Source organism: Nuphar pumila, chromosome 16 (genome assembly GCF_984573655.1).
Source record: "Nuphar pumila chromosome 16, dmNupPumi1.hap1.1, whole genome shotgun sequence".
NCBI lineage: Eukaryota > Viridiplantae > Streptophyta > Magnoliopsida > Nymphaeales > Nymphaeaceae > Nuphar > Nuphar pumila.
Genome location: NC_143264.1, coordinates 61375357 through 61401550, shown reverse-complemented (window position 1 = coordinate 61401550; position 26194 = coordinate 61375357). Strand labels below are relative to the sequence as shown.

Genomic DNA, 26194 nt, shown 5'->3' with positions numbered 1-26194 from the left:
CTTATCTCAGACTGGGCCCAGCTCTGATGGAGAGAGACAACTTCTTAGAATTTGAGCGCTTTGTGAAGAGAATGCATGGTAAATACTATTTCTTATCTTCCCTTCACGTTTATCTATTCCATATGCAAAGATATATAGTTTTGTGTTGCTTCTGCTGGGATGTTCGAGTCTTTGGTAAATATTTCTTTTTTTTCCCTCTACCCAGTTTACTATTTATTTCTGGTTTTTGTTGGTATCAATTGCACATCCGTTCCATAAGCGTTTCTTGGGCATATATCCTACAATGCCAGGATCTAGGTTTTGTTGATGTTTTAAGCATAGATAAATAAAAGAATTGACTTCTAATGCATTTGGTGGTGATGTAAGAGGGTGGGTGCGCATGCATGCACAAACGTATATACGTGTGCTGATAAACTTTATTCTTTTTTCTGTGAAATAGGCTTATCAACAAATTGAGGAGTGATAACACATTTTTCTGACTAATTCTACTACCAATGCTTTCGGTAGGTATTCACTTTCTGAACTACTGTTGTATTTGTTACCTTATGCCTTTTGTTTGCAACTGTGTGTAGATACAATTGAAAGAAAAACTGCTCGCTTCTATACCTTCCCTGTTCGCTTCTTAGTTTGGAAAAAAAGAATCCATATCATTCGTTCATTTTGAACATCTTGCATATTTTCATACAACTAATTTATGCTTGAACCAAGTTACTTTGATTTTGTTTACAAGCAGAAAAGAGAAGGCTGATGCATGTCTTTCTTTCTTGCAGGGGAATGGGTGCTTGGTACGTAACTGTAAACGGGAGAGATTATCCACATGCACCATGTCTAGAGGATTTTTTTTCTCTCCCCCCCTCCCTCTGGGTGTAAGAAACACTGTACTTGAGAAACTTAATGCTCTCCCATGTTGTAAAGAAATTTGCAATCTCAATAGAAATTTTTTATTTCTTCTGTTCTGCATGCTCAAACTTGAAAAAAACAACAATAATACAATCAATAGAAAAATCAGAAATTTACATAACTCGTTGCCAGCTTATGCTTTTCTGAGAACCATGTGACCAGACTCATCCTTTTCAAACAGGCGTTCAATGAGCTCATCCCAGCTCTCCTTCTGCCTGCTTTTCCTAGTGCTCGATGAGTCCTCGCCTGCAAGAAAATGCTCACAGTTGGATCTATCAAAGGTGCCATATAGAGACGGCGCATAAGCGTGAGGAACTGCTAGTGTTACTGCTCTTTGAAGTGCAGCTTTGTACTCCTCGCTGTGTTCTCTCTCTAGCGTTTCTTGGCGTTCCATCCGCTGCTCTGGTGGTATCTCTGTGATCATATCCTTTTCCAACATCAACTGTTGTGCATGAAAATAGTTACTAGTAGGGAAAAATTAACAGAAAATACGTGAAACCGACAAGAACAGCCATGTAGAAGGACGTAGCCATAAAAAATGTGATCTTGTTGAAATTTTTACGTTATAAATATCATTTTTTAATCTGTAAACCCCAACCATTCTACATGATTTATTCAGTATCTGGAAAAAGCAATCATGAACCTTGATATGAAAGTAAATATTCCCATTTGCGTGAAAAATTGATCAATGTCTGTCATAAGCACAGATGATCAGTCTGGTAGCTTGTAACAAAGTTTGTGAAAATACATTGGCGGGTTCTTTGGAGGAAAATCTAATATAATAAACATTTTTTTATCACCCAATAAGGTATCACTATTATTTAGTCTTAATATCTATAATGGTGAGAGAAGGACCAACATAACAAGAACTAAATCATTTTATCCGAACCGAAATTATGCACTTGATCATGAATAATTTACAAATATTTTCAGATTTTTTGTTTTTGCATATGAGTAGCATTCTTGTCAAGTGGCCTAACCATCCAACCTATCGACAATAGCTTGGTCTTGATGATGTTGGAGTTGCAAAAGATAACTCTAAGGCAGTAAGGAACCGGAAATAGATTCAAAGTGCACAAATCAATCAGAAAATAATGTGAGCATGGGTGCGTTTTCGGAAACATATAGTTCTTAACTGATCACGTCCTTTGTTTATAATCCAAAGTAACCAACTTCAAAGTTATAGTGGTGTGATGGACTTACGTCTAGAGCCCTCTGAGCCTCCCTCTCTATCCAGATAATTGTGTGGTCTGATGTGGCATTACATGAGAGGACAATATGCTCAAACCTGCCATCCACAGGCACAGCTGTCCTTACAACTGGTGGGAATCTTCCCCATCTGTAACATTAGGACGAGCTATTTTTGGTTAGCCAGGTCAAAACCGCAAGCATAACTGATCAGTTTCTTAAGAACCATGAGCAGGTCTCATTAATCTCCTTGTTGCTACCAGACATGATGAAACACTTAGTATTATAAAATCATACTAAATACCAAATGAATTTTATTAGCTCACGAACTACATGCAAATGTTCTCTTGAAATTGTTTATGTGATGACATAATTCTGGCCATTCAAGTGTCGTCCGGTGAAAAAATGGCAAGCCATGCACTTGGTTTCCTGTTCAGACTAGAACAATGTTACCATATGGGCTAGCTGTGACATTCCGGGAAACAGAACTTAATTGGTATACTGTGAACATTTTCAAAGATGAAATAAATAAATTACTTTTTGAAAGCCAAAGATACATCAGTCAATGATCATAGTTTTGAAGTATTCGCAAGGAAAAACTCTGGACAAATAGAAAGCCAACTGCCCCTACACAGCCCAGAGTCTTTCTTTGTTCCTAAAGATGTTCTCTAGCTTATATTAGAACTCATGTTATCCATATGAACCTGCACACTAATTATCTGACAATACAGTTAACTCAAACAACATTTTGTGGAACAACCAATTAGAAAAAAAAAATCTGAAAGAGTCCTAATATATACAAAACTTCCAGTTTTACCATGATTGAAACTTTATTATTGTCATTCCTTGATAACTCAAAAAATGACATTGGCCCGAACAGTGAGAGAAGTTCATGTTGTGGTTCATACAGTATGCCATAGATTATGGTGCAAGAGTATGACTCTGACTGGTGGCCGGGAAGCGAGGTTTCCTCCATATCTTGTTATGACTCAGTGATATGGATAATCAGTTCTATCTATCCTGAGCAGTTGTATGTGACAAAAAGCTTAAATTTTCTCCCAACGAAATTAATAGTCACCACAATCTAGTCAGCAATTTCAAAGATACATGTGTGTGTGAGTCACATCCTCCACCATGATGAAAGGGAGAAGAAAAAGGAAAAAAGAATTGCATTTGCACATACTTGAATGGCTTTCTCTCAACAATGTGGTACAGCCGGCCTGGAGCATAAAGTCGCCTAGGATCTTTGAGCATTCTGTCTTCTGGTGTGCATGTATCTCTCATGCATCTCAAGCATAATATGCATGGCAAACTGTCCACAGAAAGACCTCTTTTCATTGTGAAGCTCACACACACACACATACTCACGCATGCACACATGCAATACACACACAGAGACAGACATACACACATGCAAACACAAATTTAATAAATGCTTCTGTTTACAGAAATGCATCCAACATATGCATGGGAGTGAGCACAAGCAGAGAGAAGCACACAAGTCCCAGAAAAGAATAAAGGACAACTTCCAGAAGACTCATTTATGAAAACATTGCAAGAGAACCAGTTTTTGACTTAACACACTGAAAATCAAGGTCATTTATTTTGATTGTTATATTTTTATGGAAAAAATACGCTCGACCTTTCTAAAAGGAACTGCAGTTCAGTAATTTTCATCATTTAGGTTCATGTGACAAAAGAAAAGACAGTTTGAATGCTAATTTATAAAACCAATCTTATTTAAGGGTCTGGGAGATGGACAGCAAGGGCTCAGAATTGTGGTTGTTCGTCAGAAGAGAATTAAGAGAAAATGAGAGACTGGGAGGGAGTTTCCAGTTTCAAATCCTTTGTTTCCTTCACTCTTTCTATTAGGAGGTTAATTGTTAGTTCTTTCATCATTGAAGTTTCTGACTCCCTTGGAAAATCATCAGCTAACCATATTTGAGGAAACTGCACTTTTCCTTCTTCTACCACCTTACTCCCTTCTCCCCTTACCAATCATCCCATAATTTTAGGACATACCATCTAAACCCTACCCCAGTCATTTGCTCCTCTCTCCTACTTATGAGGAATCGTCTCCCAATCAAAGTAAAGAATATGGGACAATTGGTAGCCAGAATCCTTTAAGGAATTACTAAAAATTCACAAACAAGAGAGAAAATCCTTAATTCTCTTCAAATCATTTCCTGTGATTCCTCTAAATCATTTCCACAAATTCCCTCAATGTGCGTCCTCTGAAACAAAAGATTGATAACATAGGAGAAACCATGAAGATTAGAAAAGGATTTAGAGTTCTACCAGAAGAGTGACTTGAATATGTCTTCCAAAGGTGTAGCTATTCGCGGTAAAAAATCATCCTGCACCACCAAAATTCCTATTAGAAAACAATTATAACTGAATATCAACAAGAATGAGGAAAATTAACAAGCACCAAAGGGTTTTAATTTGGTCCAATTGTTATCTCTTGAGCCATATACAATGAAGAGAGAACGAGAGACCCAATAAATTTAGAGTTTTAACATATAATGCAATCTTCTAAGATCTATTCAAAATCAGTTTTTACTACCTGGACATTCCTACCAGCTAGCCATCACTGTATCCAACAATTGGTGACAGTGATACTGACACCAACATTCTGGACACTCCACTTTTTTATTTATTTAGTGTTCATGCCTTTTTTGTAATTGTACCTCTATTTGTTCCAGTTTCAGAATTAATCATCTTTTCTATGATTAATGTTGCTTATTTGGATAAAATTACAAGAACCTTAATGACTTCATATTGGCACTTTTTCATGGGTTTATTTGAATTTTCAAAGAAAGAATGATATAAACAGATATATCTATTTTATTGATCTTTTAGGCTCATGCAATGCAAAACTAATTTGACATCCTCTCTCCTTGCAGTTTGGAGTTTGAACACGTCTTACTCTTTCATGTGTGTGTGTGTGTGTGCATGTGTGTAGCTGTATCCAATTGTATCCCTTTTTTGATCTTCTTCGTGTGTGTGTGTGTGTGTGTGTGTGTGTGTGTGTGTGTGTGTGTGTGTGCACGGCTAATCTTTTTTAGCTTTGGCATGTTCAACATACCCATGTTTGACATTGACACCTGTATCCTTGTCTAGGTAACATAAGGTATAATTTTGAACTTATTTGACAGGATCGTGTAGACTTACATGCATTTAAGGATGCTGCTTGTGATTGTCTTCTTTGGCCTTATTCTGCTACGCGTCAATGATATCGACACTACAGTAGCTCCATTCATAGGAACTTCTGACAATATTATTGTCAGAGGTGCCTTGGATGTTGTTCATCCTGAGATGAATGGCAACCCAAACACCACCACTTTCCCTTGTTTTTCAGTCATTCATTTTTTGTGCTTTAGATGTCATTCATCTAGAACATGAATCATTCTGACCCATCTGAGAAGTAAACTATCCAACCATGGTGTTTGGGTTTCCGCTCATCACATGGATGAACGGCATCCAAGGCACATCTGATGGTAATCTGTCAGAGGTGCCAATGAACTGATCATGTCTCAAATTCAAAGTTTGATGGTTCCACTTGACAATTCATTATTATTTAAAACAATCATGTAAGTACGGTTCTCAACTGACATGAATATCCCATAGTTCTGGAATGACTGATTGCAGGCCTTCCTGCATTGCAATGCATAAACATTTAATAGTAGATAAGATGGTCCTCAGCTTGATTACAGTGCAGCATTACAAGCACCCTTACCATGCATTCACATGCTAGACATTAATTAACAAGGTTTCTGTAACGAAGTATGTGAAAAGATAAAGAATGCTAAAAAGCATTCACAATGTCCCACAGTGAACTATACACAAAAGGAACAATAGCCAAGTCCACTATGGGACAATACATACATAAGCTTTAAGGAAAGCACAAGCTAAAATAATAAAAACTCTTTATTGAGAGAGAGAGAGAGAGAGAGCACTAAGGCTTCAAGGAATACAAGGGGATACACCCTATTTATACAAATGAAATGGCCTAAAAAAGAAGGCCAAAAGGGGGCTCCCAAAGAGTCGTTGGGAGCCCCCAACGACTCTATTGTGGCCCCCCTTAAGTGGCTTGAAAAAATACAAATAAAAGGAAAAAAAATAAAATAAAAGAAAGTAAAAAATAAATAAAAAAGAAAAACAATTGTTTACTAAAACAATTGTGAAAAGACTATAATACTCCTATCGGGTATTATAGTATTATATATATATATATATATATTTATATGTATTAATACATATATTTTAACAACCCTCCTCAAACTTTATGGGGAGATGACAGAAAGTTTGCCAAGGAGAAACACGAAGCGTGGAGCACGAAGTGCTTTAGTGAAGAAATCCGTTAACTGATATTCTGATATGACATATGGCAATATAACTGTTCCGCGTAGATACTCATCACGAGCATAGTGACAGTCCATCTCTATATGTTTGGTCCGCTCGTGGAAGCTGTGATTTCCGACAATATAAATGGCAATATAAATGGCACTTTTGTTGTCACAGCAAAGCTTTAAAGCTCCAAAAATATCAACTCCCATATCTTTGAGAAGACTTAAAAGCCAAACAAGTTCCATTGTAGTAGTTGTCATAGCCCGATATTCAGCTTCAGTAGAGGATAGTGAAACTTTCTGTTGCTTCTTGCATCTTCAAGCAATTAAGGAATCTCCTAGAAAAACACAGAAACCAGTAGATGAGATTCTATCATTAGGGTTACCTCCCTAATCTGCATCAGTATAAGCAAGTAAATTTAATGAAGAAGATGAGGATAGGAATAGCCCTTTAGTTATGGCCCGGAGCATAGCACCCATATGCACAGTTGTAGGAGCATGTTGGAATTGACTAGCAGAGTGAACAACATGAGCGATGTCAGACCTGATGATAGTTAGATATCTGAGAGATCCAATTAGTTGTTTGTAGGGTGTGGGATCTTCTAGAAGAACCTCATCCTCCAACCTTAATTTAACATTTATTACTTGTAGAGTCTCCACCTTTTTATCATCTAAAATGCCTGACTTAGTACATATATCTGCAACAAGCTTTATCTGTGATAGAATATATCCTCAGAGAGAATATGCAACTTTAATACCAAAGAAATATCTAAGAAAACATAAATTAGACATGTCAAAGTTAAACTTTAGCATATTTTTGACATTAACAATACTATCTTGATCATTTCCTGTGATAATCATGTCATCAACATAAAGTAATAGGATAACAATCTTAGTACCTACACTTTTCACAAAAAGAGCAGTGTCAGTATAACAGGAACGAAATCCCAATTTAAGTATATCACTAAATTGATCATACCAAGCCTTTGGGGCTTGCTTAAGACCATATAAAGCTTTTAAAAGTTTAAGAGTTTGACCTTGTCCAATGGTAACTCCAGGTGGCGGATCCATATATACTTCTTCATTGAGATTTTCATTAAGAAATGTATTTTTCACATCGAGTTGATATATAGGCCATTTTTTTATTGATGTGATAGCTATTAAGGTTCTAACACTTGTCATTCTGGCTACAGGAGCAAATGTTTCCTCGTAGTCAATCTCATATTCTTGCGAATATCCCTTAGCCACTAATCTGGCCTTATATCTTTATAAGGATCATCGCTTTTGGTTTTAACCTTATAGACCCATCGGCATCCAATAGGTTTTTTATATAAAGGTAGTTTGACTATTTCCCAAGTATTGGCCTTTTGTAAGGCATTTAGTTCTACTTTCATGGCTTCAACCCAAACTAATATAGTTTTGGCTTGATTATAGTGAGCGGGTTCATAATATGAATGTAGTGTTATTAGAAAAGCCCGATAGTTAAGTGTTAGAGAATCATATGACACAAACCTATTGGATGGAATTGATTCTCTAGAAGATCTCTTATCAGGGGGTTTCTCTAAAGATTCAGTAAGTTGAGAAAATTTCTCCAAGGCACTAATAGGCCTTTCTTGGTCTCTTCGGGTATAAACATTAATATTGTCATTACTGATATCACCATTATACGGTGATATATCAATATTAGATACATCACAAGTATCCTCTATATTTTCCGGATGATTCATAGAATCATCACATATATCATCTATAAAATCATGTAAAAATATGTAGTCAACTTCATTTTGTTTTCCTAGGTTTTCAAATCCATTCTCTTCTTCCAAAAAGGTTACGTCTTTTGAAACATATAGTTTGTTATTTTTGGAATCAAAACATCTATAGCCTTTTTTATTTTTCCCATATCCCAAAAAAACACGTTCAATCGCCTTTGGAGATAACTTATCTCTCTTATGTAAGAGGACAAAGCATTTACAACCAAAGATACGAAGGCAATTGTAGTCGGGTGAGAATTTGAAAAGTTTTTCATACGGAGAAACATTTTTTAGTTTAGAAGAGGGCATTCTATTGATTAAATATATTGAGGTCAAGACGGCTTCGACCCAAAAAAAATTTGGAATATTTTTAGAGACAAGCAACGTTCTAGCGATTTCGATAATATGCCTATGTGCAACCTCCCAACACATGATGACAGGCACTAACTGTTCCTACCAGACAAGTGGAGCTTCCGTCAGTAATAACACAGACATCGTTTAAAAACGACAAAATCTCGTCCGGCAAAAAACTTGGGAGATTTTGAAAATTTTCATAAATCTCATGTTTTTTCGGCAAAATCTCGGGAATAAAAAGTAAAAAAATTATATAAGAAAATATAAATAAAATACATTTAAAAATAAAAATCTCAGGGGTTTTCACGATAAATATCCTTTAAAAATATAAATATCACGATATTTGTCACAGTTTGAAAATCTTGCGAGAAATTGTTGTTTTAAAATTTCAGGCAATTTCTCACGATATATTGCCAACATTTTTATAAATATCACGATATTTGTCACAGAGGTTAGGAAGGATTTGACTTTAAAGTTTCATTTTTTCATTTCCTGGATTTCCTCCCATTCTATAGATCCCAAAGGGGCTTATATGATTTATTTCATTGCTAAAAGTAATTTGGATCTGGGCTCATGGTCTATGCCCTCTTGCACCGGGTACCCAATCTGACCTGAGCCTTCATACTCAGGTATGGGCATAAAAAGTGTCGACCCGAATAATATTCAGGTCGGACGAACTTGGGCAATATACCAGCATGTTTGGTTATGATTTTTGTTGGGTACCTGACCTGACCTGGCTTTTTTGTTGGATACCCAATGCGACTCGAGTGTTTTATGCATATTTTAAGAGTAAATTGGCAACCTGATTTTTATACTGTAATTGTTCAAGTGTTTTTGTAATAGTGATTTTCTACAAGCAATAAAACTGGTGGTGTGTGTTCTCCCCCGAAGATGGTCGTTAGCTACATCGTATGTTCGGGCGGGTCTCAATGAGTGCCACATATGTAAGCACATGGGGCTTGTATCCCCATGTTTGTCAGCATCAGTTACCGTCAGAGTCCGGTGCGGTTGCAAAGACTTAAGTACCCTTTCTTGCTATTCTCGCCATAAAACGACGGTTCGAGAAAGTGAAAAAAATGTCCTTCATTCAAAAAAAAGGGAAACGACGGTTCGAAAAAAGCACAAAAATATCCTCCATCCAGAAAGTCGATGATGATGTTAACTCTTCAAAGTCCAAAAGGCGAAACAAACTTGAAACACTCTCTCTTTCTTTTCCGTTTGAACTTTTCGTCGTCATCTTCTTCCTTCTTCGTGAAACACTGTATTAAGGGAAGCAAAGAGCCGGCGATCTGATGGTGATCGTCGTCCTCTTTCTGCTAGCAGTGGCCGGAATGTTGCCCTCATTCAGCGAGCAACTGACTGCGGTGGCTCCTCCGCCGCCTTCGAGAGACACCTACAACAGAATCTTTCTCCACTTTCCGCTAGTCCATTTTGTTGTGGAGTTCTAGGGCACGATTTTTTGTGATAAATCCCATTTTGTTTTAAATAATTTTGAAATTCGGTAGATAAATATTCTCTACCGGAATCGGATCTAAGAATGAATATATTACTTTGAAATTGATTTTGTATTTTCACATGAAACTCTTAAAGAAGGAAAACACTTCGGATTTATGACTAAGAAAATAAATCCAAACATATCTAGTGAAGTCATCAATGAAAGTGACATAGTAAGAGTAACCACCTTTAGACATGACCGGAGATGGACCCCAAACATCTGAGTGCACAAATTCAAAAGGTCTTGTAGAAAGAAATGTTCTAATTGGAAATGAAATAGACTTCATTTTCTCAAAAATGCAATTTTTGCAATTAATGTCTTTTTCCTTACAAAATTTGGTTCTAAATGGAAAAATATATATTTTAGAATAACTTGGATGTCCAAGTCTTTTATGCCAAGTTTCAATGCTTTTATCTTGGACATAAGTACAAAAAGAGTTTGTAGGAACGTTTAGATGTTCCATATAATAGAGGTCCTCCTTCCTATGTCCTTGCCCAATCTGCTTCCCGGATTGGAGATCCTGCACAAAGCAACCATTAGATGAGAAATATTTCACATCCATAGTCGGCAATTTGGGAAACCGAAAAAAGATTCAAATTAAGCTTTGGAACAACTCTCACTTTAGGAACAAAGAGATTTTGAGAATTTTGAGAGTTAAGTGTTCCAATACTCGTGATTTTTAAAAAAGTCCCATCGACCGTAGAAACACATGAACTTTTTGAATTGGTGCATACATCGATTAAAGCATTTTCATGAGGGGTCATATGAAAGGATGCTCCAGAGTCTAGGATCCAAGAATACGTACCGGGTGATGATGTAGACGCAATGGCCGCACCCGATGTGGAGGAAGTGGCTTTGAGAATTTGTTGTAGAGCCATAGATATTTCACCAAGTGTTTCTTTGAGGTCCCCACTTTTGCCTTCATCTTCTTTGTTAGTGGTAGATTCTTCAAGAGAAGTCACCTTAGGCTTGAATGTTCCATTTAGCTTTGGGCAAGCGGGTTTGATGTGACCGAGTTCATAACAATGATGACATACAATCATATTTCTTCCTCCATTATAGTTTCCTTGTTTTCCAAAATGGGGTGGTTTATAGGTTTTGACATTGTTGTCGGGTTTGGATACGACAAGCTAGTGTTGTGAAAAGCATTGAGGCGTAGCGAGGCGCTCCACCAAAAACCGAGGCGAGGCATAAGCCTCGAGGCGTAAAACGTAAGCCTAAAAAAAAATTGAGAACTTTTAAAAAATTATAAAAAAATATCTAAAAATACAAATAAATAAAGAAATGCTTTATTGATGAAATAACAACCAATAAGAAATAGAAAATCTCAAATAAGTACTAAAAAATATAAGATTAACATATAAAAGTAACTAAAAACTGATTACATAACTAAAAAATATGAGATTAGCCTACAAAAGTTAAAATATATGAGATTAACCTATAAAAGTTAAAATATATGAGATTATTCTAAAAACAATATGAGATTAACGTATAAAAGTAACTAAAAAATTGATTACATAACTGGAAAATATATGAGATTAACTAACAAAAATTAAAATATATGACATTATTCTAAAAAATATGATATTAACATATAAAACCTAACATCAAACCATGGCAGTATATCATACACCTAACATCAAACCATGACAGTAGATGTAAATTTAGCCACAAAGAACTTAGTTATTGTATTATGGAATAATTAAAGATTGATAAAATTGATTAAATACTTAGTATCAAGAGCATTTACATTATTATGCCATAAAATAAGTTTGTTTGCATGTGCACATAGTGTTCTGGCCAATGAATGGAAACTCTAAATAAAGTAAAGTAAAAAGGTAAAGAAGACATGAGAGGGATTCCCAACATGAAAAGAGATCTGATATTTTTTTATGACATAAGAAGTGATCCAATACAATTAGCCATAATCCTATATATTCCCAAACCTATACCATGTGCTTGAAGTTAGACGATTGGATTTGATTCCTGAATTAGTTATACTTGTCAAATTATGTGTTGAAAACTATGTTTCTATAAGCTAAGTAACCAGTGAAGCTATGGTTCTCTTTACTGATCCAACTGTGATTTGCATCTTTTTATGAGACAACGTGCAAAATACAACACTCCCAGTGTGGATGCTATTGAGAAAGCAAGAACAGTTCAACTGTTACAGTTGTATAGACTGCAGTGAAACAACCCTAATGTAACTAATGGCATAAGATGGACTAACCAACTTTGCAGCAGAAAACTTTCAAAAGAATAAACATATGCTTCAGAAATCTTGTTGTAAAAAAAAAAAAAATGTGCCACAGAGGGCCAAGCCTTAAGGCGCGTTTTTTATAACACTGCGGCAAGCACTTCATCAATGTTCTTACTCATGCCAAGCCTAGTTTCCTCTTGTGTGATTTCGGCTATGGCATCTTCAATAGGAGGGAAAATAGATCTATAGAGAAGTGATGATGTCACTTGCTTAAATTCGGGACGTAGTCCAAACAAAAATTGGAACAATCGATCTTGTTCCATTTGTTTTTGTCTTAGTTCGACATCTTCCATAGCCACCCATTTTGGCTCTAAAAGAGCCAACTCATCCCATAATGGGTTTAATGCACTATAATAATCTTGTATACTTGAATCACCTTGTTTGGTGGTTCAAATTTTTCTTGCAAAAAATATGCTCTTGCAAGGTCTTTTTGGGTATACATACCCTTCATAAAGAACCAAGCCTCATTGGCTCGACGGAATTTAGCTATATTTGCACATACCTTGAGTTCGACATTGTTCATGAACCAAGCAAAGATCTTGGCGTGATTGCTTTTTCAATCTTCAACTTTCTTTTGGTGGTCTTCAATGGCTTTGAGACGAGCATCTCTCTCAAGAGCCTTTTTTTGACCTCCTTCGATCTTGGTGAGCTCTAATCGAGGTTCCAAAGTTTGAAGGATAGGTCATAGCCCCAAAGTTTTTTACCTTTGAGGTTGTTCTCCATTGCCGATGCCCACATCATGTAGTTCTTTTCATTGAGCTTGAAGGATAGGTCGATTTTGGATTCCATGACACCACCAAAGTATTGTAAAGAATGAGGACAATGAATGTAAAGATGAATATCACGCCCTTTTTATGAACCAAATGGCTCTGACACCATGTAACGAAGTATGCAGAAAGATAAAGAATGCTAAAAAGCATTCACAATGTCCCACAATGGACTAATACACAAAACGTGTTAAAATGTATCATTCAATCTTTGTAATCTTATATATATTTTATATATATAAAGGATGATACATATACATATATGGTATATATGCATATGTATCTTCCTAATTATATATATATAATATATATTTCTCTATTATTAGGCATAAGGGTAGTTTAGTCGTTTCCCCTTTTTACGCATATTCCATTTGGAATATGTTTGTAATTTTTTTTTTTTTTTCATTCTTGTGGTTTGCACCACCTAGAAAGGCTCCCCAAAGAGTCGTTGGGGAGCCCCCAACGGTCACATTTGTGACCGTTGGGGGCTCCCAACGACTCCTTTGGGAGCCCCCTATGTGGCTCCTCTCTTGTGTTATAAATAGGGGTCTCCCCCTTGTAATTTAGGTACTCCTTTGGAGGAGCCTTTGCTCCATGTAATGGGTGTTACACCCTTCCTCTTTTCAATAATATCAACTTATGCCTTATAGGCATTTTTGCCCCTTTGTGGGTTTATGTGTTAGCATATTATGTGCTTGTGTTTTCCCCTTTAGTAGGTATATTCACACTTCATGTGCATGTGTATTGGTTCATTATTGAACCTAATATATTCAAAGTCATTTTCTTTCATGGTATCAGAGCAAGGTTGGGATCGAGTTGCTCTTTGTTGCATTGGGAAGCGTGTTATTCAAGAAATTTTAAAGAAGAATGGTGAAGTTCTCGTTTCTCTATTTTACTTCTTAAAATTATTTGATATGCATTATATTTCTTTAAGTATTATGCATTATGAAGAATTATATGTTTTTTCATATGTGTTTCTCTCTTTTGCTTCTTAAAATGGTTGGTATGCATTATATTTCTTTAAGTATTGAGCATTATAAAGAATTAGATATGCTTTTGCATTTGTGTTCTCCATGTCATTATGAGTTTGGATTCTTAACAATTCCATTGAACTTTTTATATTATTCTCTTTCGTATGTCTTTTCTTGAAAAATAAGTTTTTTAAAGAAAGTTATGTTAGAAGTAAAATGTTTGTGAGAGATGTAGCATTGCTCACATACTCTCATCATAATTATTTCATATTAAAGGTATGTGTTTACCCTCTAAAATGTCCTATATGAGGTTTTTTCATAATAACATGTGTCTTTGAAAAATGATGTTTTATTTTCCTACCTAATGAGTTCTTTTTCATACGAGCAATGTTTGATTAAGAAGGCATTTTTATAATATCGGTTGAATTAAGTTTTAAAAATGATCTCATAAAATATAGTTATCCTCTTTTCATTGTTCAATTCAATTTCAAGAATATGTTTTATTTATGGTCTTCATTAATGTTGCATACTTATTACATATGTTTTAAATATTTCATGTTGTGTTTATTTAAAACATATTCATGCCATTGGTTATAATCTATTAAGTCATATAATATTATGAATTTTTGTTTATAGATTTATGCCATAACGCAATCCTAGTATTCTCTTTGGGGATTTTCTCCACTTTAATAAAGTTTTCCCTCTTCCTTTCATATGTATCCTCATTTGAGAATTTTGTTTATTGGATCTCTCTTTGAGAGGCCTTTTTATCTGTGTGAATCTTCTTATGAGTATATACTCTTTGAGAAGATTTCATGATTGTTATAAGCTTCTTTTTAATATTGGTTTTTTATGAGATTTTTTTAATATTACCATCTTTGTGAAAGCTTGAGAGTCTCAAGCATTTACTCCTTTTTATACATGCATTATTGCATGTTTGCTATTATTATGCTTTTTGCGTATTTTGTTCAAGTATTGTGAGAGTGTCTTCGTACACTTCTTTTATAAAGTATTCATGCTTGTATGCATATTGTCTATTCATAGACATTTTCACATGGTACTCTCTTTTCAATAAAGAGATGATATATATTGTCTTCCTTAGGGCTTGTTTTGTCCCTTAGTGGACTTGTGAGATTGTTCATTTTATCATTATAAGTGCTTCCGCAATTTCTTGTTACATGTTGTCCTAAATTTGCTCATTTAAGATTATTGTCATTCTACATCTTGGTATGCATATAATTGCAATTTATAGAGGCTTGATTTGATTCTTAGATTATTCCAAATTCGTCCTCACAACATGACATTGCTTAAATATTTCATGTTGTGTTTATTGAGTCTTTTGATAATGATCATGATTGAGCATAATTTCGTATTTATGCAAAATTATTATAAGGCATATTGTTGTGATTAATTATGTTGGACCTTTAAATCGGCCCTCTTTGTAAAATTACATATTTGGAAAATGATTTTCCTAAGTGTTCATTGCCTTTTTATGACATTTATTTTTATCCATCACAAGTTATATGATGCATCAATCCTTTTTGTATGGCCTTATTGTTATATTAGAGATAATTGTTAAGGTGAGTTAAGGGCACCTTGTGTTATGTCATTTTAGATTGTCCAATTACCATATTAAAGATGGTTGTTGAGGTGAATTATGGGCACCTTGGGACTCTAGAATGATTTGTTATATGATCTCTAATCATGAGTGTGTCACTCGTTTTCTTTTGGCCATTGATCTTATGGATGCTCTTATTTATATATAAATGTGATGGATATATGGTGTCTTGAAACCTTAAATGTTTTAAGGTATATTTAATTCAAGGGTGTTGGGGATTATTGCCCAACCTTTTATTGCTTATAAATCTTATGAGTGCATTTGCACATTTGTGATTTCGTGTTTTGTGCACAAGTGTTCCAAGTGTTCTTGGTATATGTATGTTCTTACATTTATATCGTTCTATCGATTATAGTATCTTGTTAAAGATACTTTTACATGCTTTTGTGCACAAGGGTTCCAAGTGTTCTTGTTGTGCATATGTGCACATATTTATTTTCAAAATATTCTCCAAGGTTTTATTTATATGTTTGTCATTACAAAGTTTTATTGCCTCAAAAGTCTTCTCCTCTTATACCTCTTATCTAAGTGTCATCATATATATACAAGACATATTATTACACCATTGTGTGTTGGTAGCCCTTTGTTGGCTTTGCTCTCTTGGTCTAGTAGCTGAACACACTGGTCTTGAGTGTTATTATATGTAGACAAGGCACGTTGATTCACACCATGGTGTGTGATCTTTAGTCCATGTTGGCATTTGTGTCCTTGTTCTAGTCGCTGAGATGTATGCCCATTGTTGACTTCTTTCACTCATTTCAAGTGCCATTTTATGTAGACAAGAGATGTATTGTGTTTTAGCCCATGGTTGGCTTGATACTCTTATTCTAGTAGCTGAACATACTTGGTCTTGAGTGTATTTTTACGTAGACAAGAGATGATTTTTGTCCATGTTGGCGTGTATTCTCTTGTTCTTATCGTTGATGCACTCATTTCAAGTATTATTACATGTATACAAAAGATTCTTTTACACACCATTGTGTGTGTCCTTGGCCTTTAATGGCATTATATTTATGTTCTTGATCTAGTAGCTTACACACTTGATTTGTGTGTTTTGGAGAACTAATGAGGTAGTTGCTTGTAATGGATGAATTATTGTTGAAATTTGTGAAATTTCATTCATATTTTGTCTTTTTAAGATACAAGTGAATCATATCATTAATATGCATATTTTAAAATCAAATTGATTTTTTGGTCACCTTTTATATTTGATATGCAAAATGAGTTTTTGTAATTGCAATCATTTGAGTGAGATGTTCCTAAATGTGTAAGGTTCTCTACTCAAATAACTCTCATTATTTTGCCTCTTAAGTGGACTTAAAACCTTTTTGAACTCTTGTGTTTTATACACTCTTTTGAGCATTTCCCTCTTGAAATCGTTTTCAAAGGACTTGCTAAAAATAAAAAACACTTGTATTTCTATCTTATAGGTTCATATTACTTGACTAAAGTATGATTGGAGCATGATCATTAATGACTCTTTTAGGTGTTGATTCATTTCATGATATTTTATGCATATGCTCATTATGGCATTTTGGCCCTCATTCAATAAATTATGTGCAATTTATGCCTCTTCGTAGGCTTCTTGTGGTGTCCCTTGTGGACCATTATGTTATTCCTCGTTATAAGGTTGTGTTTGTCCAATGTTGGACTTTATGAATGCATTATGCATTCTTGTAATTTGTTTCCGCTCCCTCTTCAACATTGTATATGATTATGAAAAATTGGTTTTCTAAAATCATTTTGCATACATAAGTAATTATCTTGTTCCATCAAATCCTGTGATGAATTATGCATAGAATATCTTTTTGCACCATTACTTTTTGATGAATTACATGATATGATTTTTTTTGGTTGATTCATCTTATTTAGAATATTTCACTTGATTAAAGTGCAAAGATATCTTTTACTTGGACCTCTTCTTGATTTGTTCCACATGATCTTGAAGATGAGAGGAAAAGAAGTACCTTGGATAGATCATGAAAGGTGCCTCATCGTTAAAGACTTTGGAGGAAGATATTTGCAAATTTCAATGGCATTCAGACTGAAGGCTCTTGAAGCCTTGAGATTCTTCCTCTTGCATTCTTCAATCTTTTCGTTCCCCCACGCAAAGTTTGAGGGGGGTGTTAAAATGTATCATTCAATCTTTGTAATCTTATATATATTTTATATATAAAAAGGATGATACATATACATATATGGTATATATGCATATGTATCTTCCTAATTATATATATAAAATATATATTTCTCTATTATTAGGCATAAGGGTAGTTTAGTCATTTCCCCTTTTTACGCATATTTCATTTGGAATATGTTTGTAATTTTATTTTTTATTTTTATTTTTATTTTTTATTTTTTCTTTTTTTCATTCTTGTGGTTTGCGCCACCTAGGGAGGCTCCCCAAAGAGTCATTGGGGAGCCCCCAACGGTCACAAATGTGACCGTTGGGGGCTCCCAACGACTCCTTTGGGAGCCCCCTATGTGGCTCTTCTCTTGTGTTATAAATAGGGGTCTCCCCCTTGTAATTTAGGTACTCCTTTGGAGGAGCCTTTGCTCCATGTAATGGGTGTTACACCCTTCCTCTTTTCAATAATATCAACTTATGCCTTATAGGCATTTTTGCCCCTTTGTGGGTTTATGTGTTAGCACATTATGTGCTTGTGTTTTCCCCTTTAGTGGGTATATTCGTACTTCATGTGCATTTGTATTGGTTCATTATTGAACCTAATATATTCAAAGTCGTTTCCTTTCAAAAGGAACAATAGCCAAGTCCATTATGGGACAATACATACATAAGCTTTAAGGAAAGCATAAGCTAAAATATAAAAACTCTTTATTGAGAGAGAGAGAGAGCACTAAGGCTTCAAGGAATACAAGGGGATACACCCCTATTTATACAAATGAAATGGCATAAAAAAGGAGGCCAAAAGGGGGCTGGCTCCCAAAGAGTCGTTGAGAGCCCCCAACGGTCACATTTGTGACCGTTGGGGGTCCCAATGACTCTATTGTGGGCCCCCTTAAGTGGCTTGAAAAAATACAAATAAAAGGGAAAAAAATAAAATAAAAGAAAGTAAAAAATAAATAAAAAAGAAAAACAATTGTTTGCTAAAAAAATTGTGAAAAGACTATAATACCCCTATCGGGTATTATAGTATAATATATATATGTATTAATACATATATTTTAACAGTTTCTTCGATCAGGCATACACCATCTACATCAACTATCTTAGAGTAGCCAAGACTAACAGACTAGTTCTCGGTCTAGCAATATACAAGGATTATGCTTGTATGGCTCACTGTCAAGTATTTTAATTTTTTTTTGTATCTTTAGACAGTTCCATTACTTTGTGACATCTATATTGCTATGATGTAGGTGCTATTTTAATTTCTCTTGATCCCATTGAACAAAGGAAGATGGTGCACATAAAAGAAGATTGACATTCTTTTCTTAAGTATTAAAGATCAAGAATAGGAACTACAATTTATTTAAAGTGATTACAAACAGCTGACCTTCACTTCCACTTGATTGTATGATTTAGATAATTGGGACAGCTCTCATATCTCAGGAGCATTCCTAGTTTTGAAAACACACAATGCAGAAAAAGGGAGGTTTGGGAATTTCTACTTGATGACAGAGAGAAATAGAAAAGATTCTTCAGACAGTGAAACTAGAAAATATGCAAGGCCTGCTCTTCTAGCAGTACGAGTGGGACCAACCCTTTCTAATGAATGAATCAAGTATGTGAGAGCTTCTTCGAGCATGACACTTTCGCTATTGGTAAGTCGCCTGAATGATAAAATTGCCAAAAACTTCCAATCTATCTCTAGCTGATACAGAAAGAAGATTCCAATAATGAAACAACTTCATTTTCTGACAAGGCTTGTCCTTTTTATTCGGATGCATGATTTGAATCATAAGTTTTAACAGAAGAACTCAGCGATTACCAATATTTTCATTGCATTAAGGTGACCTTTTGCATTGAATTATGTGATCTCAACAGAAAGATGATCATTAGCAATTTTCAGTGAGTATTTAATGGCTAGCAAGACAGTGGAAAAAATTGTTTTGATAAACATAACCACATGTCCTACCTAAGGACATTCTTGATTGTTCACATTTATTGTCATCTTATAAGCATCGGTCCAACTCATAGTTTCACATTCTTGGCTAATTTTAGTACAAGCACAAACCTGGTATGATGTGTGTTCAGATTATTGCTTACATATAAACAATGCATGTTTCGCCTAGAATTGGAGCTGCATGCCTTCCTGGACTTGGCTTGGATGAATTTACCTAGGCACTTATGATTCTAGAATTGGATCATTTTCCGTTGATACTTAGCATCTACCAAATTAATAATTAAAATATAATGTGCAAATAATTCCAAGTTGAGGTCAGCCAAGTCTAAAGGAAGCCTGTCCAGACACAGGGTTTGACATCTAATATGTGAATTCCTTTTCTCTAGATACATTTTGCCACAATGACATGAAGCAAGCAAAATGCCAAAGAATAGTACTAAGGGACTTCAATTCATCAGCTCCACTATCACTTCCAATCACTTTCGGCTACAAGGTGGCTGCAGAAAGGTCAGGATGCCACTCAACACTGAAAAAAATAAGCCTCCATCACATAGCACCTGCAAACCGACCCAAAACCCAAACCCCTACCCAATGAAGTGCCAGGAAGGGGTTGAACTACCGGAACTCTCTTCCTTTGTGAGTGTGTGTGTGCGTGCGTGTCTCTTTGAAACTTAGGATGCCACCTAGATAAATCATATTTTATTGTTGACCCGTCAGTGTTAAATATAGCTAGGTCCATGACTTCGAAAGTTAACATGCCATCAGTAATCAAAATGCTTCTCCATGTAACTTTGTAGGGAAGTAAGAAGATCATTTAAGAACAAAAGGAAGAAAGGAAAAGAACCATGCCTGGAGCACAACAGAATTGATAACATCAGCATATCTCACAGCCAAATTCAAAGAGATGCACCTCGCCGGAGCAATTGCAAAACACCTTATCCTTTTCCTTTCTACATTCCCCAACCGATCTCGGTTTTGCACCACCACCATTGCCAATAGTGCTACCACTCCCGCCCCAAGTGAGTGCCCTGCAAACGTCAATGTGTACCCAGGATTCTTCTCAAGCAGGTCTTTGAGAGTTTCACACTCTGCATCTAAGACCCACACAGCTGCCTGAAGCAAGCCATTGTGGACATATCCACCATCAAATTTCCTCTGTCCGAGCCTATTATCCAATAAAACTGCATAGTCGCTTTCCCTTGCCAAATTAAAGCCACGTATCGCAAGAACAATATCACAATTACTGTGATCAAGGTAAATTAAGTAAGGAGGTGCTCGGCCTAGAGTATGCTCATACTTCTTCCGAACGATCAAGAAGGCAGGATCTATTCGATACCCATTATCTGGGGGCCATTGCGGGTTATTAAGATCTTCTTCATAGACAGCTAGGATTAGGCGGCAAAGGCGAGGAACTGGTTCGAATTCGTCAAGGGTGGCAAGACCCCAATGCTCACTGTCATGTCCAGCTGTGTGGAGGCAACGTTTCCATGCCCAACGAGCACAAGCAACACAGTATATGCCTTCAATGAGAGGAATTCCACAAGCTAGAGACATTCAAGGATGAAGAACTGGGATCATAGACACAAATTCCTGAATACGCACATAGGAAAGACCTAGTCTTTTAAGATTCAACAAATTAAGGTTTTATTCAGATGAAGAAAGTTCTGGATTTGAAGTGGGGATGTCGATCACATGTAGAGAGGGAAGAGTTTGATCTTGTTGGCCTTTTCTCTATGGAACAAGCAGGAACACTGAATATAACATCAAAATAGAAACACCCAAAAGATCTGTGGGCTTTTTGCAAGTGGGTGATTTGGTTTCTAATATAAATGAGATGAAAATGACTGTAATTTATAGTTTCAAGAGATGGGTTTTCATATTTCAGCAAATAGGAGAGAGTATTGATTCGAGATTGATGAAAAAGAAAAGGTTGGGGGTTTTTCTCTTTTCATTTACAAAAATATCTCTCCCTCTCGATGCAAAGATTGTTCCAGACACAGTAGGTAGAAGAAAGGTAGAAACTTGCAGGAACAGAGTGGCTCTCTCTCTTTCTTGCGTTAATTCAAATATAGGGATCACTAAAACGGAATATGATATTGATTGTTCCAGAACCAATACTGAATTGAATAAGAACGAAACAAGATACAGAAATCTGACTCTAGGAAACGAATTCTGTGACACCAACAACGAATTGGAGCTCGAAACTGAAGGCTTGGGATCGTACCTATGATTTAAAGCCCGTCCCCAGTAAATACTGTTTTCAACATCACAAGGCTTCCATTTCAATCAAAACCTCACCATCATTGATTCAAAAACCAAGCCTCTTGGAAAGAATTCCAAGATTAAACTCACCACTCCAGCCCCCTAAAAATTCAGCTAAATTGAGGTATAATGAATTCCAATATTAAACTCACACTCCTCTCCCCAGAGAGAGAGAGAGAGAGAGAGAGAGAGAGCTGCTAGTCAATGGCGAGCACAAACCGGCAGATTGGTAAGTGGGGGAAAGAAAAGCTGCCCCCCACCAAACCTGAGTGGCTGCTGACGCTGCTGTATTCCTTGTGTGTTTGTTAAATTGTTAGATTTGGCATTTTCTCTGCCGGTTTTCATTGCGTTCTTCACACAAATACGGGACGACACGATACGTGACTCGTGTTTGGCACGTGACTTTGATTTTTTTTTTAAATACCAGATATGGAGACATGGATTTTTTTATATTTTTAATCAATAAAAAAATATATTTTCTTAAAATATTACTAAAATTTTAAAAATTCTTTGAAAACATTAAAATAATGTGTTTTTTTCATGTTTCAAGTCATGTTAATGAGTCAAAACGTGTCTGACTCGTGTCTCCCATGACACAGTGATGTGTTTTACCATACAATAATTTGGCAGTAGGAGGGTGTTTGTTCTCCTGAAAATCTCTCGACATTTTGAAAAAGTAGTCCACAAAAAAATATCAGCATGTATAAAAGTATATATGATAAATAAATACAATAAACATATGGATAACATAAAAATATAGCAAAAAATTATCATGTTAAACCCGTGGTTACCAAGTACTCTACTTACATGTGGGAAAATCGGTTCTTGGGAAACTTTTTTCGAAATTGAAAACTCAATGTTTTCGAAACTTGTGAATATGCATGAGAAACTCATTTCTTGCTGAGTGAACCCCGTTTCATATGACACATGAGACAAACTTGTTTTATATCTGAAACTTGCTTTCCTTATTTGGGAAACATGTTTCACATACGTTTGTTGGATGTTTTCCTCGAGTAAAAAATTTCTTTTTCAATAAAAAGTTGAGATACACATTTTATTTAAAATTTTAATTATTTATTTAAATATAAATATATATATATATATATTAATATTAAGAAGGGGGTAATGTATTGGATAAAACAGAAAACAATTCTTAAAATCTAGTGTAACTGCATTATTTTTACCTTATATCTTGAATCTATTCTATTTAAATCATGAAACCATAAGTTGCATTCAAATAATTTATTTATGATATTTATTATTTATTAAAAGTAGGCACTCCTTTACATAAAATTTAAAATTGTGTGGTTGTTTTGTAGTTGTATTCAATGTATTCATATATATTTTATGCATGAAACACATTTATTAACATTTACTAATCATAATATCATTAAAGAAATAAAGTTTGTGCAGATTGATGATATTATTTTTGCATATTATCAATATTTACAATATATATACACAAACACATTTCCCTGTTTCCCTTTCTAGTAACCTTGGTTAACACCACAATATTTTCTATAAGAACGTTTTTTTAAAGGGGTTTTTGCAAATTGCTTCTCGCCTTATAGTCATTTTACAAAATAGTCTCTACCTTATGCCATTTTTGCAAACCACTCCTTACCTTTCTCACCATTATTATAAATTTTGCAAATCAGGCCTCACCTTTCTCACCATTATTATAAACTGGTACTTCTATCAATAGCTATTAGTTCGACCATGGTTAACTAGTCACCAAAATTCCCTTCATCAAACCTTTTTTTTTATGATGAGGAACTCTCGCCGAAGCAAGGAAAACCCTGGGTGGGACCCACGACCACCCTGCCTTACATGACTGTGAACACCCCAATTTTTTCAAAATTTTGTGAATATTCTCTTTTTGCCCCTGGTCTCCATTTTCTGAGTAAATTGAGTCATTTTCAATATAAAATCCAGTTATTTCTCAGATTCACTGAAATCCAAATTCATTTTATATATCTGATTCAAATTCGGATCCGAATCCAGTTCAAAATTCAAATCTGAGCCTCGTTATCCAATTTTTAAATTAAAATTACAAAAATACCAAAAATAGTTTCTGAATGGCTCAGACAGTCCATCCGGCATCCAGTTGGATCCATGACTCTATATTTCTCGATTCGAGGTCAAAAACTCGAGTATTTCCTCAAAACCCGGATCCAAACCTGTTTTCTGAAGAAATTTCCAAAATTCAAACCCGAATTCTCAGAAAACCCTTCTTTTGTAAATATTTCTTAAAAAATACAAAAGATAGTTTTAAATCTCTTATTTTCCCATAGTTTAGAGTTTTATTTCAAAAATACAAAAAAAAAATCAGAAAATACAAAGAAAAAAAACCAAAAAAATAAAAATAGAAAGAAAATACAAAAGTTTAGGAGCCCCTTTTAAAAGTTTTTTTGTTATTTTAAACCACCTTTTAAAGAAAATCTTTTGAAAAACCCCTATTTTGCAAAATCTTTTAAAACAGGGGACCTGATTGGTAAGACCCCCCAACGGCCTTCTGCTATAAGAAGAGCCACAGGGGTCGATCAAAAGGATCCATCCCGCCTTCACCCCTCCTGGTTCACGCGTCTTCTCTGATCCCTCTTCTTTTTCTCCCCTTTCCCTTTTTCATTACTTCTTTTTCTTATTTTCCTGGTCTTCTTCCTCATCGACTGAAGAAAGTCCATCTTGCCGTAGGAATTTCAAGCAACCAGTAAGAGCTTTTTCATTTTCCCCTTGTAATTTTGATTTCCTTATTTTCTTTAGTTTTTCTGGTTAATTGCCCCCATTAAAGCATCCACATAGCATCGATCTTGCATATAGCAAGTATCGATCTGTGTAAATATGCAAGATCAAAAGGCACGAATGCGTTCCAACATTTTTTTTTGTATTTTCATTTATTTGTTATCTTTATCATTCTATGCGATTTCCATACTTTAATTCTGTGTTACCTTGTTGATATTGAATTTTTTTCTGGATTTTAAAATTTAGTTTGAGGTTTACCTTCGTATGCGTCTACCCATTTTCGCAGCATTGGGTTATCACATATCAGTATTTCCTTCTTTTGTCTGTTGTCTGGCATTAATTGAGACATCGATATCTACTTTGCAGTATAGCATCCAATATCTCCTGTACAGATCCAAGGATGATCGTCAGAGTGGCGTCCGATCTGATCTAGTATCAGATCGGATCCACTCTGTAACAACCTTTCATCGACTTTATGTTTCATTCACATACCCCAGCATTGATGTTCTCTCCTCTGTTATGCTTGGACTCACTTAACACTCAACTAAAGAGCATGCTGGTCGTAGATGATCAGTTAGAAATTATGTTCATCCTCATTGAAAAAAATTTCTTGTTGATAAGAGGATATCCTTGTTTGTTAATACATCCAATGAGCCACCGATTGATTATCTCAATGTCTAGGCACTGAATGCTGATAGCCAAATCCTCATGATGTCTCAAACGACCGTTGTTAACTTTTTAAGTGTTGGAAGCACCACTCTTGCATGTATTTACTTTTGTATTTTTCTTTTTCTTTTTTTATTTCCACAATATATTTCATCCTTATTGTTTTGCTATAAAAGAAGAAATGAATCCTATGAGAATTGTAATGACATGTTGAGGCCTCTCTGAGAGTGATGCTAGAATTAATACTGCTTGAAAGTATCTGGTTGGACCTGGGAAGCCGGGTTGAATTTTTGCAGGGAGTAATGTGATCATGGGAACTCCGCCTGTGTATAACTGTTTAGTTATACACTGCCGGTCTTAAGCCTGGATAAAGGAGGAGGGTTGCGGTAGGCCTGTGACAGCCAGCATAAAAACTTTGTCATACCCTATGAAAATGAACCAATATGAGAATTTCGTTGGGGCGTTCTCTACTGAGTGACGCGTTGTACTCTCTAGGCTCGAAGGCAGTGATAAATGGGCAAGGGTTGCTAGGTCGTCGCCCAGAAGCGACGCGTCACACCGGCGCCCGGTGTGGTGTCAAATAGGCAAGGGTTCCCTCACTTTGTTGGACGGGTGGGGGTAAAGAAGTTAGTCCAAGACCATAAAATTAGGTTAGCCACTTGGAACATAGGGTCTTTAACTGGTAAGTTGGTAGAGTTAGTAGATGTTATGTGTAGGAGAAAGATTGATATTTTATGTCTTCAAGAGACCAAATGGGTAGGTGAGAAAGCAAAAGTAATAGAACCT

The 26194-nt window shown here is 35.4% G+C and overlaps 1 protein-coding gene across 2 annotated transcripts; it reads right to left on the bottom strand.

Annotated features, from left to right (window-relative positions):
• Positions 1-936: 936 nt before the first annotated feature.
• On the bottom strand, positions 937-22005 carry LOC149813322 (uncharacterized). 2 transcript variants are annotated; one of them, XM_089991893.1, is made up of 6 exons: positions 20588-22005; positions 4387-4445; positions 3272-3400; positions 2104-2239; positions 1229-1342; positions 937-1146 (listed from the first exon to the last, which is right to left on the bottom strand). In XM_089991893.1, exons 1-6 carry the CDS (start codon positions 21290-21292, stop codon positions 1006-1008), a joined length of 1284 nt encoding a protein of 427 aa, XP_089848019.1. In that variant the 5' UTR covers positions 21293-22005; the 3' UTR covers positions 937-1005. The 2 variants fall into 2 exon arrangements, with proteins under 2 accessions (XP_089848019.1, XP_089848018.1); XM_089991892.1 differs by having other exon boundaries at positions 937-1342.
• Positions 22006-26194: the final 4189 nt, after the last annotated feature.